This window comes from Nothobranchius furzeri, chromosome 14 (genome assembly GCF_043380555.1).
Source record: "Nothobranchius furzeri strain GRZ-AD chromosome 14, NfurGRZ-RIMD1, whole genome shotgun sequence".
NCBI classification, from domain to species: Eukaryota; Metazoa; Chordata; class Actinopteri; order Cyprinodontiformes; family Nothobranchiidae; genus Nothobranchius; species Nothobranchius furzeri.
Genome location: NC_091754.1, coordinates 25,493,533 through 25,509,631, shown reverse-complemented (window position 1 = coordinate 25,509,631; position 16,099 = coordinate 25,493,533). Strand labels below are relative to the sequence as shown.

Genomic DNA, 16,099 nt, shown 5'->3' with positions numbered 1-16,099 from the left:
CCTTCACTGAACTATCAGACATTGTTTTTGTCTGAATTCTGCTTGTGTGATTTCACCTAATTAAGCAGAAAAAGCAGCAGGGTTGGGGGAAAGAGGCTGCTGCAAACAGAAAATAACTGCTCGGTTTCTGGTGGTTGTACTGTTCGGTTCTGTAGGAGTTATTAAAAACTTAGCAGGGTTAGAAAGTCCACCTGAACTTCAGGGGGCCGAAAATGAAAATGTGCTCCATAATTAGTGAAATTGGCTCTGACCTACTTTAGGTCACAAAGTATTTTATGGGAGAAGAACTAAAAGCATCTAGAAGATTATTTTTGTTCCAGTCCAGTGTGGTGACGCTAATGGCTGCTTTAAAGAAAATGTCTTTATTACCTGAATTGGCATTATACAACATAAGGACTCTAAAGAATATACATCTGTGATGATTTTCTGAGACAAATCTGAAGTAAATGTGTAATACATGGGAGAAAGGAAGAGCCTGCTTATTAACTTTTAGAAATGTAAGTGTTTTTCTTTCACAAATAACAAACTTAATATTCAAAACCTACTTTGACATGTTTGTGAAGTCGGCCTTAGGACAAGACCATGAGTAAAGAATGGTACTTAAGCATCCTCCCAGAGGAACTCCTATGAACTTTCCAAGAACAGATTAAATAACTTTTTAAGCATGATGAAGCACTGCACCTTAAAGAGCAAGTCACCCCTTACAAGAAGCGTACTTCACTCCCACTTCATGTTTGAAAAATGCAACAAATGCTGTTGCCTAGCAGACCGAGAGGGTGGAGCCACTAACAAATACACACACTCACGACATTGTGACATCATAATGTACCAGTTTACATCATAGCATGCCTCTTAGCCAATAGCGGTGGCAGATTTAAATTCAAATGTAGTGAAGAGTTTTTACCTGACAACGGCACAACATTGACAGTTTCAGGCAGAAAATTTAAATTTTACCTAAAATGCACTAAAGTGCAAAACTATTGACTACACGTGTCTGCAGCATGATTAGACACACATTTGTATAGTTTATCAGAAAAAAATAGTTGATTTGGGGGTGACTTGCTCTTTAAGTCTAAGTCATACGTAGCTTGAGAAAAAAAAAAGATCAGCCTGAATTTAATTCAATTCAATTCAAAAATACTTTATTAATCCCAGAGGGAAATTGATTACCCAGGAAACTCTCAGTACCTTAATCCTATTGAGAAATAAAGGGTCAGCCCTCAAGAAACAGGTAAACAAATATAAATCTACAGATCCTGACAAATGTCAAGCATTTATATAGCAACAATGAGCTGCCATTAGTCAGGATTTTACCTAAAGGTGATTCATGGAGAACCAGGGTGGACGGTAAAGAAAAACCAATACTGCAAATATGGACTTTTTGAATAAACTCAGTTTAATTTTAAAGATGGTTATTTACACTCTATTTTACTTCAATACAACATGGAAATATCAAAACAAAAAGTCATGATTTCATTTGTATTAATGTTATTTTAGTTAAAAGGGGCAGACAACATAAGTTTTTCCTTCTTTCTGTCCCCTTTTTTATTTTGGCTTGCAGCAATTTAGTTCTGTATTTTTATTTTAATGTCAATAAATGAAAATAAAAGAAAAAAAAAACAAAACAAAAAAAAAACATAAAAACACAGAAGCAACAGACTTGGTAAGAATACTGGTGGTATTCTCTAAACTTACGGCTACAGCCGTATTTATACGAGTCTACTGAGCTTTTCAGACTCACAAGGGCATCAGCTGTATCCGTAGGAAGAGCAGTTTGACCTGGCATCGGAATATGATGTTCTCTGTCACAGTTCTGTTGTACTTATAGCAAAAATCCTATTTCTCCCATCAGTTTTACCATGTTTACCTCTTAAAAACAACAATTTTCAAATACAGTCTTGAGAAATCAATCAATCAATCAATCAATCAATCACACTTTATTAATCCTAGAGGGAAATTAGAGTTTCAGTACACACAATTCAGAGATCAGACATACATGGGCAAGACACATGACAAGAATTGGTGACTGTGGCCAATCGCAACCCGAGTCGCGCTACCTTAAAAGAGATAAGAGGGTTACATGAAGATTGGTTCAGGTGGAGGAAAAAAGGCACTTCAGAGTTACCCTCCACAGGGAGGGAGGCTTTGCTCTGCAAAAAAAAAACACCTCAAACAGATATGCAACAGACTTCAGACAACACAACATAACATGAGACTCCAACAGGAAGGTGTGGGTGTGGGTGGGGGGGGGGGGGTGGGGGGGGGGCTGGGATCCTGCCTCCCCCAGCGAGAGCAGCCATCTAAGGCACTCATCTACTGTACAGTCACAGGTGGGAGGGAGATCTTGGGAGAAGCGAAGAGCACATTGACCTCGCCTAGCTGAAGTCCACCGATCCGAAGGCGGGGGGAGGGGGTAGGTCGGGTTTTCACAGCATCTGTCTGCATTCCTTCTTGGGGGTTTTAGTTGCTTGCAGCTCAAGGCTACCAGGGCATCAGATTCAGATAACAAGAATTTTTTTAGGTCAGGCTGAGATAATTTTCCTCTTTGCCTTCAATCTTTAAACTGATCATTTCCAGTCCTTCAGTGAAGCCAATTTTGGGTTTTAAGATTGTCCATACCGTCCGGTGACTCTCTCCGAGATGACATCCATTTTGCGCACTAATACCGGTATCGCAGATAGAACATTGTCCAGCTTACGATTCACCTCGAGTAACGTCCCAGTCTGAGAAGTCCCCACACGGACAGTGCTTTCCGTGGGTGCGGATCGCCCTCCAATCGCTCCCGTCCTCCCAAATTTCCAGAAAACCAGAAATTCTCTCACTCCAATCAGGAGAAATCCAGTGATCATCAGGCCAAATATCCACACGTCTTCGATGTCCTCAATGGACAGCTGGGAGAGGCATATGATCTTCTACTCCTTCCAGGAATCCAACATACATCCCACCGGGTTCGTCCCCTGTGGACATGTGGGAGCCCCCTGCTTCGTTCTCATTGTTGAAATAATCTTATCATTCGCATTGAATGACCAGTTTATCAAATCCATGGTTAGTAAAAAATAGAGTTTTTCAGAAGAAATGCAGAGAAGCGCTCTGTGGGCAGACAGAACAACGAGCCTTGGGAAAAAAAGATATTCTCAAGTGCCAGAAGAGAATGAAACATTAATAAATAATTCTGATTCAGGAGAAAGAAGCTCTTTATTCTATCAACACAAAATAAACCTAAAAGGTCTTACTAATGTATAAATAATATAAATAAAATCTCATTTCTATTATATGAGTAAGATTGGAGAAAAAAGGCACAGAACATGGGATCTATTGGATCTATGGCTGCTCCAGGACTCAACCTCCAGACCTGCATCCAGCTCAGGGTTTTTGGGTGGTGGAGTGAGGTGTGTTGTGTTTGTTAAGGTGCTGACGCAACAGGAAAGCTTGTCATTGTTCACTCACTGCTCACTGTTAGTGATGCTCTTCAGAGATGGTGCTCGTCATGTGCATAACGCTAAATTCACTTTCATCTTATAGCAGACTTTCAGAAGGTTCTTTATTATGATTAAAGATGTCAGTCTTAGGTCAGCTGCTCTCATCTTCAGCTTATTGAGGCTCACCTATGGGGCGTGGTGTGTGTAGATGAAGATTTATAACCCTGATTTGTCTTCTTGGCACTCCTATTGTTAATTCTACATCACCCATTTTTCCTGTGGGAGCGACTTATCTTTACAAACACAGAAAAGCTGGCTCAGAGGTAGTTTCTTTTTAGTTTGGGTGTTGTGGAGCAGCTATAAAGCTCACATCTTTTGCAAATGGTTTATTTCATTGGACATAATAATGACATCCCAGCACTTGGATGTTCTTCACTCTCATACATGAACCTTTTTTGTGCAAACATCTGTTAAGAGATTGGCAACATGATAATAATAGATCCTGAATGATTTGAGGTTGTTGAGGAAACAGAGAGATCTTCGACTTAGACTTGTCTTTAGAGATGTTCTATCAGAAAATCTGAGCTTAAGAATGTTTAAGGTCAATTTCCACCAGGACCACTTTTGAAGTGACACATCCAAGGCCTGAATGTTAGTTGCATCCAAGTTCAGGGATAGGATTCAACAGAGCACTCGTCCTATCGGTCCACGAAGGGGTGGACCGCTAAGACCAGAAGTGAGCCGCTGTAAATCTGGAAAGTCTAGCCTTCATATTTATTCCTGCCCCTACCTCAGTCTGTCTTTTCGCTTAGGAGCTGTGACAGTGCTAAACTTAGCTTCTTCTTTTTTTCTTTTTTCCCCCCACATAAAATAAATAAAAAAGCTCTACAACACAACACAAATGTCTGTAAGTTTTTTACCGCCTCATATCAAAAATGCTAACATTTAAAATGTTAGTCCTCCCCAGCTTCATTCACCATTATTACAAAATAAAAACTCCGTCTGAGTTTGGGCTCTTGTTAAGTTGGACGATATCAACAGCATTATAGGTGTGCCACAAGTTTGTGTGTTTAGTCCCGTCTGTGTGCTTTAGACTCATGAACAAGTAAATTGAAATTAGCTATTAGAAATGAGCATATTTTTAACAATACTGAACCCCACCAAGTGGTTTAGGAACTAACGACCAACTCCTAACAGTGGATTTTAGGAACTCTAAAGGGACTTTACGGAATTTTGAATTTTTATGCTCGCGATTGCCCCCTCAGGCCAAAAGCGTAACGGCAGCTTCCATAGTGGGCTCGTGCACGAGGCGCGCATGCTGTACGTGCACACTCCTTAATGAAAATAACAGCTGAAACCATGGACGTAATTTTCACTTTAGAAGGGGGGGGGGGGGGGTATCTTTACAGTATGTTCTAATGGGAAACAGGCTTCGAAACAAACGGTTGCGTTCTGCTTGGTCCTAGAGCTCAACCAGTGTCAATTTAATACAGCTTTATATTGTTTTTGGTTGGTAAAAAGTGCAGGGGTCAAAACTTGACTTTGGAAAAAGTGTGTGGGGGGGGGGGGCATGCCCCCCCCCCGAAAATTACGTCCATGGCTGAGACAGTCCCTTGTGTGTGTGTGTGTGTGAGTGTGTGTGTGTGTGTGTGTGTGTGTGTGTGTGTGTGTGTGTGTGGCCTGGAGGACAGAGGACAGGAGAACGCGCAGCTAATTAATTAAATAGTTTGTTTTTTTTACTGTTTGAGCATCGGAACGAGCCCCCGCGCTGAGAGAACAAACATCTCAGCCCTGAAGCCGATCTTCATCCGCATACGTCACAGATCACATGATCAGGAAGCAACATATCCATCGTTTTGGGCCGTTCCTGTAAAAAAAGTGAGGCACGAACCGGAAAAGCGTCTGCCGATCACAATTCGACAACGGATTATGAAAGAACGGATAACGCTCGAAACACGCGGACTCTTCCTGATGTAAGAGGTGAGTCTCCTCTTTGTTTCGGTTGTTTTGGCACACACATCATGCTAGCGCGCAACGTTCTGTGACTCTTAAAAAAACAGTAAAAACGGTGAAAAACGCTGGCAGCGAAGGCCGTTAGTGATCAGGAAACGGCTGGCAGTGAATGAGTTAATGATATATTTTTATTTAATAATTGAGAAATGAAAATGACGTGACCGTTTTTTTAAACTCTGTCGGTGAAAATGACAAAAATCTCTTGCACAGCCTCTGAAAGTACATATTGACTCTGTACCTGCTTGTATGAACTAACTTGCTTGATTAAGGCCCATCCAAAAGTTTAAACATGGCCCTTTTAGTGCAGTAATGTTGTTGGACGGCTTCTTTTACTTTTACTCGATTGTAAACATGTTGAAGTAGTGCTACTCTCACTCAAGTCAGTTTGGCCGTAATTTAATGTCTGCACGTTTCTCCTTGTTCTTTTTATCTATCTTTTTGACTCTTGTGTGCTGCTTCAACTTAAGCCGTGGCTTCCCCGAGCAACGCGAGTCAAACACCCAAAATGGCACTAATGGGGTGTGGTTGACAGGCAGGTCACATGTCTGACAAAGACCAATGTCAAACCGAAAATGAAACTTATCTCCTCACTGTGTGTTCATGTTTTTACCCCCTAAATTCAAGAGCAGAAATGTCTCCCCAGCCTTCCTTGGTTTCTACAAGAGCGATTCATCACTAGGTTAAACAAATCAGGTCTGTTCGTGATCTAAAACATGCAGAAAGCGTGCTGCAATCAGACTGAGTCAGGTATGTCAGTTCCATTTTTTTCTATGTCCAACAGGTGCCTGCCTGCCAGTCTTAAGTTGCAAATGTGGTGTTCTGGCCACAGGGTGCAATAGGGCAATATAGGGCAAATAGGTCAATGGTGCCAGATGACTTTTTTAATCTATAAAAATTCCCAATATATGTAATTTTTTTCTATTGCTTCTGGGATTTTTTTCTTTAAACTTGGGAAATCTGAGGGACGTAGACTTTTTTCTCCTGAAACAAAATTGGTCATTTAACACATTTTTTTCTTTCTAGTTTTTTTTTTCCAGATTCCGCTCTCAGCTCCACCTAGAGTGTCAGGATGTGTGACACGGCCAAGATGGTGGAGATCAGAACCATTCTTTAGGCTTCAAGTTGAAGCCTCAGAAACCTGTGGGTGATGTCTCGGAGGGTTTGACCATTATTTTAACAGTAAACGGTTTGTTGGTGCTCGGTTCAGTAACTTGAAAATGTGTTTTCTCTCATTAGCTCTGAGGTAGCTGGAGGCTTGTCACAACCGGGAATTGAACCAATGATTGTTTTGTTCGCTTGAAGAAACATCCACTCGGAGAAATGTGAACTTAAAGTTGATTATCCTCTTAAATCATTCTACAAACAAGTCAAAACAATGACCACTTTAATAGATTTCTGCAGCGCACCTTCCATAAATCAGCTGAATTCTGTTTATTTGGTTAATTATAAGAAGGGTTCTGTGTGGTCAGAGACCAGTACTGGCCTTTAGACCGTCACTCTTCACTATAATCAGCCTTTCCGATGAGTGCCGCCTGAAACAGGCAAGTTTATTCTGCCAAAACAGCAAGGAGAGAGTTCAGATCCGAGGGCACAATCTGCTGCTGGCACCACAGGCTGAACCCACAATATAAACTGTCAGATGGTTCAAGTGTTGGATGTCGGTTTGTTGGGAAACAAGCAGAAATAATGCTTTTAGTCAACCCACAGATGGTTGTGGACAATAATACTTTAAAAATGTGAATTTGTTTTCGAGAGGAACCTCTCTGGTTTTGAGTCTTTTCATTTAAAACAACATGAGAGCTTTCAGGATCGAGGCGGGATCTTATTAACCCAGATTCCGTTTGTGGCCCTTGCTGCATCTTTGAGAACGAAACCTTGGGGTTGTAGCTCTTTCACTAACATTACTGAATATTTCATAGCACTCCAGTCCTGCCACATTGTGCTGCACTTCTTTTTTAATGAACTACCAGCTAATGGAGAAAAGCCTGTGCTTAACTAATTCTGAGTGTAACAACTGTATGAGATGTGAGTGGATGCTAATGGATTTCTCTTTTCCACATTTATCTTTATGTCATCTCTGTTTTCTTTCATTGAATGCTGGAACATCAAGGTGACAGTCGCACAATTACATTGGGTAATAAATAGGTGGGATGTTAGACTTCTTTTTGTTTTAATTTCAGATTTAATTTGAGTTTATTGGATAGGAAGGATCCAAACCAACACTTTCAGTTCTGCATTAATCCAAAGTAATGGAAGAAAATTAAATCCTGAACCTAAAATAATCTGCATTCAGCAAACACAACGTAGAGCACAAAACACTTTGCTTGTTTGCTTTTTAGTTTACTGTATTGCAAACATTAAAGGTGTGGTCTACTTGTTTATTTAATATCTTTGCAGTGTTTTAGAGTAAATAAATGCCTTATGAGTCATTAAAAAAGCTATGATGCTCCTGTTCTGAGATGCAAAATTTTGCTGGTGGAGAGGTGGGCTGAAAACAGCAGGATTACTCATTAATTATTATTAATGATATGCACACACACCTCTCTTCTGATTGGCTAACAGAACGCATTCAGCCATGTTGCAAAGTCACGATCACAAACACACTCTCCGTTCTCTCTCCTCACTGCAAAAAAAAAAAAAAAGGACTTCCAGTGGGCAGGCATGAGCTAAGATCGGCGAGGCCATGAATGCAAATTCACATTGCGACATCACAATCTGAGAATTTTCAAATCCCAGAATTTCACTGTCTGTTTTCTATCAGAAGCTAACGCAGGAGATAGGTGTAGGAGACTTTTTTCATGTTCAGTCTGCATGAAAAACTTAGAGTGACTGATTATAATCAGAAAAAAATATGAAAAAATGTTTTTTTTCAGTCAACCACACCTTTAAAAAATGAATAAAACTAAAAAGACGATAGTTTACAATCAAAGCTCTCGATTTACCGGTCGATCTACGTTCCTACCCTCACCTATGGTCACGAGCTTTGGTTAGTGACCGACAGAATAAGATCGCAGACACAAGTGATTGAAATTAGTTTTCTCTGCAGAGTGTCTGGGCTCTCCCTTAGAGATAGGGTGAGAAGCTCAGTCACCAGGGAGGGACTCGGAGTAGACCCGCTGCTTCTCCGCATTGAAAGGAGCCAGAGTAGGTGGTTCGGGCATCTCGTTAGGATGCTTCCTGGACGCCTCCCTGGTGAGGGTTTCTGGGCATGTCCAACCAGTAGGAGATCTAAAGGAAGACCCGGGACACGCTGGAGGGACTATGTCTCTCGGCTGGTCAGGGAACACCTGAGGATTTCCCTGGGGGAGCTGGCCCAAGGAGAGGGAAGTTTGGACCTCAGATAAGCAGCTGAAAATGGATCGATGGAGTTTACAATCAATGTTGTTCGAAAAGGAGGGAGGTTGAAGTATATATTTTGATAGAAAGGTCACCCTCATCTGTGTTTCAACTAAATCTTCACTTTAGAGAGTTCACAGATGTCCAACAACTTTTAATTAGCTTTCTGTTAAAGTAAAATTAAACCTTAAAGTGAGAATACAAGATACCAAGCCATAGAAGTTGGATTAATGAGGCTCTGCTTGTTCTTCTGTGATATTTAAAACCTCTTTAATTAGAATTAAAGGTTCTTGTTTCTGCAAGAAACCCACAAGAAAAGGAGTCTCCTAGATGTTGTTTGCAAATACAAACATTAATATTAACAATATTCCAACTGTTTTCCTTCTATATGGTTAATTGGTTTATAGCTGCATGGATGCTGAAGGTTAAAGAAAGGTGTTACACTAATTACATGTAAACTTGATATTAATGCATGAACTCAATCACAATTATTTTTTATTCAGTGGTGCCTTGCTCTTTGAGAGCATAAAAGGTGAATGGGATCCAAGATCAAAACAATGATGATGAACTGAATAAAAATCATTTTCATCACATTTTCTGAACCTGTCATTTTGCCCAGCAGCAAACAGAAAATATCGGGTACATCCTGCTTTTTTAGTGATCCTAACACAATTTTAAGGACTCCACTGTGCCTGAAACCAGTCAGGTTTATTTTTAGTTTATTTACCACCTTAGTTCAAGTCATTCCCACTCATTTTTCTTTTTTTTTCAAACACATTTTTTTGAATCAACACGACATTATTGCATGGCTCACCAACAATAAATCTAATTAATGTTTGTGTTAGATGTGCGCAGAGCTCTGTTGACTTTTCCATGCTGCACATCCTGGTTGGTGCGCAGCAGGAAGGGAGTGAAACAGCAAAACTATAATGAGATTTAGATTACAGCGTCTGTATTTTTGAATCACTTTAATCCAAGCTGTGTCTATCGGTTGCACAAATACCCACAAAAGCATCTATCCTCACATTTACATGTGCAAAGGAGAGGCAGCATCCCTTCACATCACTCAACTCAGCTGTTTCTATCTGCCTACAAATTGCATCTCTGCTTTTGAGGTGATCCCCCCCACCCCCTCACCTCTGTAGGGTTGTCGTGCCGATTGGTTTCAAACTGATTTTCTCGCTGCTGCTCAGACTGATTGGGAGTGTGATGCATCTCTGTGGTCAAACAGGGCTTTGCGCTGCATGTTAAAAGAGCATGCAGCATCAGTAGGAGGGAGGGAAACCCCACAAAACACTGCACTCCAGAGATCAGATTTTATTTAACGCAGCAGCACTCTGAGGAGCTTTGATGCAGAGATTCAGACCAGCAGATTTGATTTGGATGCAATCAGGTCATAAAAAGACAATACTTGTGTTTTAGGCCTGGAGACGGTTTTATTAACCCTCCCACTGTCCTAATGAGTGACCCCGCGAGGAAAGTTGACCATTGAGCAGGGTTGATGGTTTATCCCTTGAGGTCCATGTGGCAGGGGTGAGGAGTGAGCACCACCTCACCCCTGCCACGTGGATCTCAAGGGATAAACCATCAATCCTGCTCAATGGTCAACTTTCCTCGCGGGGTCACTCATTAGGACAGTGGGAGGGTTAAAAAGAGACCTGGCAAATCTCTTCTGCACAGGTTAAAAGCATGAGTTGTCAGGCTTGTGCAACAGATAAATCCTGTTTTATATATTTTATGCTTGTTGTTTTGCTATATGCAGGGAAAAAAGGGCAAACCTAAACTAAAAATGACCTAATTAGGAGCAAAACCAATTAACTCATCTGATATCTAACATTTAAAGTTTACTTTCCCCACTTTAAATGTTATTTGTATGGAAAAGAAGGCAGTGGGGGAGAAATACCACAAAGTCAGACTCTGATGTTAAATTACTTGCTGCAGCATCGTTTGGGTATTCATTAATTTATTTATTATTTACCACACTGTATCCGTCTGACACACCGAGTCTGAAACGTCAGTGCATGTGCACGCACACTCACATGCATACATGCATCTCTGTTCCCTCCTGCCTCATCTTGGAGATGCAGACCTCTAATGCTGTGTGACTGCACTCCCCAGGGTTTCTTTCTGCTCTGCTGATCGAGCCCGGCTCCCTGAGTGTAGAAAATCAGGGAATCCCTGCATTCGCTGGCTTCTCGTGTACTTTAGTCGCCCATTTGTTCCCCCTCTTGCCTCCAGCCTGATCGTTGTGTAAAGGCTTGGCTATCATTAGGGAGCCATTCTTGTGACTGTAATACAAAAAAGCCTCGGCAGAGACAGCAAAGGAGCCAAATGAATCAATTTACAACAGTGTCACTATGACAGATTACACTATGATGGGATGTCTTGCACAGCTTTGTGGCATGTTATTCAGAATATCCACTGGATTTTAATTTTGTAACAATTATTTACATATTTTTAAGTAAAACAAGTGATTTCCTCTTTTATGGTGAATGAACAGACTTGTTGACAGAAACTGGTTAATAAAATCAGTGTATTGATAAAACTACGTTTTTGTAGTATTATTCAGAAACAATAATTCTATTAGCAATAACATAAATTAGGGGAAACTGCATTATCTGAAATTTAATTATTTATCTTTAATCAAATAAAGCAACAGAATGCAAACCAACATTTCAAAAATGATTCACATGCATTTGCAGGATTTTGAAAAATAACAAATGCTGCTCATTTTTACATCCAAGGATGCAGCTGACTGGACCTTCTGTGATCTACAGCATCACTAATTAGCTGTATTCTCTGCATGCTTTTGAGCTTTGGCTTTATATCAAACAACTCTCATCAACATTTGATGCAAAAACAAAACATAAAAAAGATGAAAATAAATCCTCTCCTGAAGTGGAATGAGGTCATCCTGCCTCCTGTGCACTGGTCATTGTGTCATTAAACCTGCAGACACCCAGCAACATCCCTGGGATTTCCTGGTGAAGCCACCAACAAGGTCAGCGTTTAACAAGGAGACACCTGTTAAAGGAACAGCATTCGTTGTCGTCGGTCATTAGATCTACACCTGATTTACACTCCCCAGGTCTGATCAGAAGTTAAACACCTCAGCATGTTGGATTTATCTGCAGGTAAAGCTGTCGAGCGGAGGCGACTGAGGAGGAAAAGGAGGCTTTTGCTGCATTGCACCTGGCTAAATGCGCCTAACTTTGGGACGCAAGTGGGCTGTCTGGTCCCAGGGACCTCCACCGAGGTCGCGATGGTGGACGCACACTTCTCCCTTCACCTCCCCTCCTCCTTCTGCCCAAAACAAGGAAAAGACTAAAACAAAAGCAACTGCAGAGCTCCCATTTCCCTGAGAACACACGGCGGTGTTTGGTCCCTGGTGGGTTTGTCGGCTGACTCGCAAAGCAGGGGCTTACCTGGGGGAGCGGCGGGGAGGCTCCGGCTAGGGGGGAGGAGGCTGCGGAGTCAGTCCGGGGATCACGGTCCGTGTGCGCGTCTGTCGGTGCGCCTCAGCACCGTCTGAAGGCACAGATCCACTGCCAGGGTGTTCCCGACAGGAGGGGGCGTGGTGTGTGTATGTGCGCGAGTGTGTGCGTGCGTACACACATGTGTCGGACGAGCAGTCCTCACAGATGTGGTTATTCTTGACAATGCGACAGCTGTTGTGTATAAATGATCCAGACAAGCCAGCCCGGAGCAGCAGCATCTCCACACAGGCGCAGGGAAACTCCCCACTGTCACAATGGATTTCCCTGCTGGCTTCCTCTGGGAGCCTGTTTCCCTGGAAGAGCTGTCAGAAGTGAATCCGGATGAAACCATGTTTGAGCTGGTTCACTTACATCAGCAGAGCAGAAACAGCATCAGCAGAATATTAGCAGAAGTGTCAGATATAACGTCTTTCAGATCAGAGTATAACTGATTTATCATGATCATCATCATCATCATCATCATTATTATTATTATTATTGTTGTTGTTGTTGTTGTTGTTGTTTTCAAATCTTAGAATGTTATGAACATGTTAAAATTGCTAAATGTAAGTTGTAACATGTAGAATGGTTCTTTTTCTAAATAAATGTCTAACAATGACCAACATTTTTTGCATTATATATATATATATATATATATATATATATATATATATATATATATATATATATATATATATATATATATATATATATATATATATATATACATACATGTATATATATAAACCATAACATTTTTTACGTTAAGAGCTTAATTTTATTCTGAAACTCAGTCCTAATTAAAGCTTCTTTCGACCTTGTAAGCTTTTCATTCCATAGCTAACATTATCTTTCACACAGGTTTTTATCCCCTATGTAAATGTTCTTTTAACAACTGAGCCAAGGCTGCTTTTCCATCATGTTAAAGTCTCAAAGAACACTCTGAGTAGAAACACCTCCACTTGAAAACAACCAGTAACAATGATTTAAACCACATCTAAATATCCAAATAATGCAAGACCTTTTAATTTTTCTCATGCATTCACTTACTGCTGAGAGCCAACAGAATCAATGGCACACAGTTTCCACTGTTTACATTTAGCACTAGTTAAATTACCTAAAATCATCTCAAGAGGCTAGATATCTCATGCAAAACCACACTGAATCCCTTACTGGTGACAATTAGTTTTCTCTTATATTAAAACTATACTAAAGTACAGAAGACAAAGTAGTTTTATATATTAAACACATTTCATACACAAAGGCAATTCAATGTGCTTTCCAGTTGCACGAATATACAACATCACAGAGTAGATTTTAAAATCTAGCCTAAATTATGGAGATTACATGAAATTAATCAAGTCACGGTGCAGCATAAAAAGCAAACAGGTAAAAGAAATCAAACGTTTTCTATTTTGATTTAAAAGTCATGGGGCCCATTTTAAGTAAGATGATTTAGTTTGTGTGCAGCTAGTAGCTAAAATCATTACTAATTTTTGCATTGTCCTCACAGGTATTATTGTATTTTCTTATATGTGCAAGATAATAATGTGCACAACATCTAAAATCAGAAAATTATCAGAGGGTATTCAAGATTAGTAAAATGAAAAATTGGTCCAAAATAGGGAAACTAAAAAAGTATGAAAAAAACAGTTTGAGACTCAAATTGACACCATGAGGCACTGAAGGCTAATGCTATTGATTTACATTTGTTCCCAGGGCCCCAATAAAACTGTAATTATCTGTTCACTATCACATCAGATACATTCTGATGTTGTACTGTCCATTTTAACCACACGGGGGCAGCGTAGCATCACGTAGTAACTTGTTTCTGGCCAATGGGAAATCTTATTGCGCACGTTGACTCTGAACAGGAACAAAAACAACAGGCACCGGCGATCATTAACAGAATAAAGAGGCGGTGTTACCGGTGGTTTTAAACATGGATGGGTACAACTCTGGAGAGGACGTAAGGCTTTTTTTAAACTAAATTTACATATTATGTAAACCTGAGCAGCTGACATTTTTAATCCGCCTTGTTTTAGCTAGTCGTTTCACCGTTAGCCGTGCTAGTTAGCGTTAGCTCATCCTGCTATCACGTTAGCTTTTTAGCTTATCTGGTTAGCTGATGGTTTTAATCAGGGCGTTGTTCCAGTTTTCTGTATTTCATTGCAATAATAGTTTCTCACTCTGAAATTTAAAATAAATCAGTGTCTTTGTGCCACAAAAGATCAAATCTGGTGTCAAAGCTCATTAAAGAGCTTCTCAGCAATCGGAAGAAGCCTAAAAAGTTACAGGAAGAAAATTGCAGATTTTCAGTGAAGTTGCTTTTAAGTTATTCAAAGGTTTAAATAGCTGTAAATACACCTCCTCCTAAGACCACAGAACGTTAAACCTTGTGCTAACATTTGTTGTGAGGAAACATCTAAGACAGGATAAATAAATAGATCTAAATAGAAATAAAAGAGATCTATTCATTTAGGATAATTTCATAAATTATTGACCTTTTATGTTCCTGCAGGTTGTTTTTAATCCCGATGAGACAAGCTCCTTAGTTAAGGAGGTAGGTTATAGTTTCATGTAAGCATCATAAACAACAAAAATTTTTCTTTTTCAATTCGCATCATATTATGTGCTTTGTGTCAGTGTATCGAAGGGATCATCGGTGGAGCCGATTATAACCATAGTAAAGTGAACCAGTGGGCAGCGAGGGTAGTGGAGCATTCACTGTCTCATCTGGCCAAACAAGGACGGCCGTTCAAATACATAGGTCACCTGCTGTTTTACTATTTTCCTTCATTTACAAACACTTTTTGTTTGCTTGGTTTAAAAATGTAACTCTGGTTTCTGTTTGTTTCAGTGAATTGTGCGATCATGCAGAAAACCGGTGCAGGTCTCCATGCAGCCAGCTCCTGCTACTGGGACACATCTACAGATGGTAGGGATCCAGTGTTTTAGCTGCAGTCTCATTGTAGTCATAGCTGACTTCAAAAAAATTGGATATTTATTGATATTGTGTTGGAACTGGTTTGATTTGTGTGTTTCAGGAAGCTGCACAGTCAGGTGGGAGAACCGCACCATGCACTGCATGGTCACTGTGTTTGCTGTGGCAATCTGAAGGCGAGGCTGGGCTTCATATGTTCTCCCTCAAAATGCCATCAGTCTTGAAGCAGAGCTGGTCAGCATCACACAGAGATCCTGACCAGAAACGCAACGTTTGTGTACCTGAGTGTGTTTGAGTGGATTAAAGTTGTTTGCAATCCAGGCTGATGGAAGTCTTTTAAGACGTACTTTTCAATCATGACACTTGTATTCTTTGATCCAAAAGGGTTAAATGTTAAATACTTCCTAAATAGCCAAAAAATTTCCAGCAGCAAACTTGTTCACCTTTAGCTCCGTTAGCATTAAAGTTTAAAGAATATCTCATGTTTTGTCCCTCAAGTGGCTTTGATTTTTCATTGTTTAATTTGTTAATTAAATTAATTTACATTCCTGCAACAATGAAGACATTCCCATCTGCCTTCACTGTACATTTTTAGAAGCAGTTCTGAATGCTAAACATTAAAACAAGTTGAAATGTTTCTGTACTGTAACATGTTTCAGAAAATTCTTATTGTGTTTCTAACTGCAGTATTACGATTGTATGAAGCGTTTTTGCTTCTATTCTAGGCTTTTAACAATTTGTGGACATCTGGCTTATTTGGTCCTCTGGTCGTTAAACAGGTACTTCTAATTTTGTTTCTTAAAATTCTTCAAAACTGTTTAAACTTTCTGAAATTGTTTAATAAATGTATTTATCAATATCAAGTTTGGTACATTTATCTTAATTTAAAAATATAATTGGTTTAATTAGAC

At 40.0% G+C, this 16,099-nt stretch overlaps 1 protein-coding gene across 1 annotated transcript; it reads left to right on the top strand.

Annotated features, from left to right (window-relative positions):
• Nucleotides 1-14,074: 14,074 nt before the first annotated feature.
• Nucleotides 14,075-16,051, top strand: LOC107389832 (dynein light chain Tctex-type 1). The gene is made up of 5 exons (XM_015966218.3): nt 14,075-14,213; nt 14,766-14,807; nt 14,891-15,014; nt 15,105-15,182; nt 15,292-16,051. Exons 1-5 carry the CDS (start codon nt 14,187-14,189, stop codon nt 15,360-15,362), a joined length of 342 nt encoding a protein of 113 aa, XP_015821704.1. The 5' UTR covers nt 14,075-14,186; the 3' UTR covers nt 15,363-16,051.
• The last annotated feature ends 48 nt before the right edge of the window (nt 16,052-16,099 follow it).

What these genes read in the sequence shown, in the direction of transcription:
- LOC107389832 (XM_015966218.3), top strand. Translation starts at nt 14,187, where the DNA reads ATGGATGGGTACAACTCTGGAGAGGAC. An exon ending in ACGGCCGTTCAAATACATAG is followed by an intron (nt 15,015 to 15,104) that starts GTCACCTGCTGT and finishes TGTTTGTTTCAG; the next exon opens with TGAATTGTGCGATCATGCAG. An exon ending in CTGGGACACATCTACAGATG is followed by an intron (nt 15,183 to 15,291) that starts GTAGGGATCCAG and finishes TGTGTGTTTCAG; the next exon opens with GAAGCTGCACAGTCAGGTGG.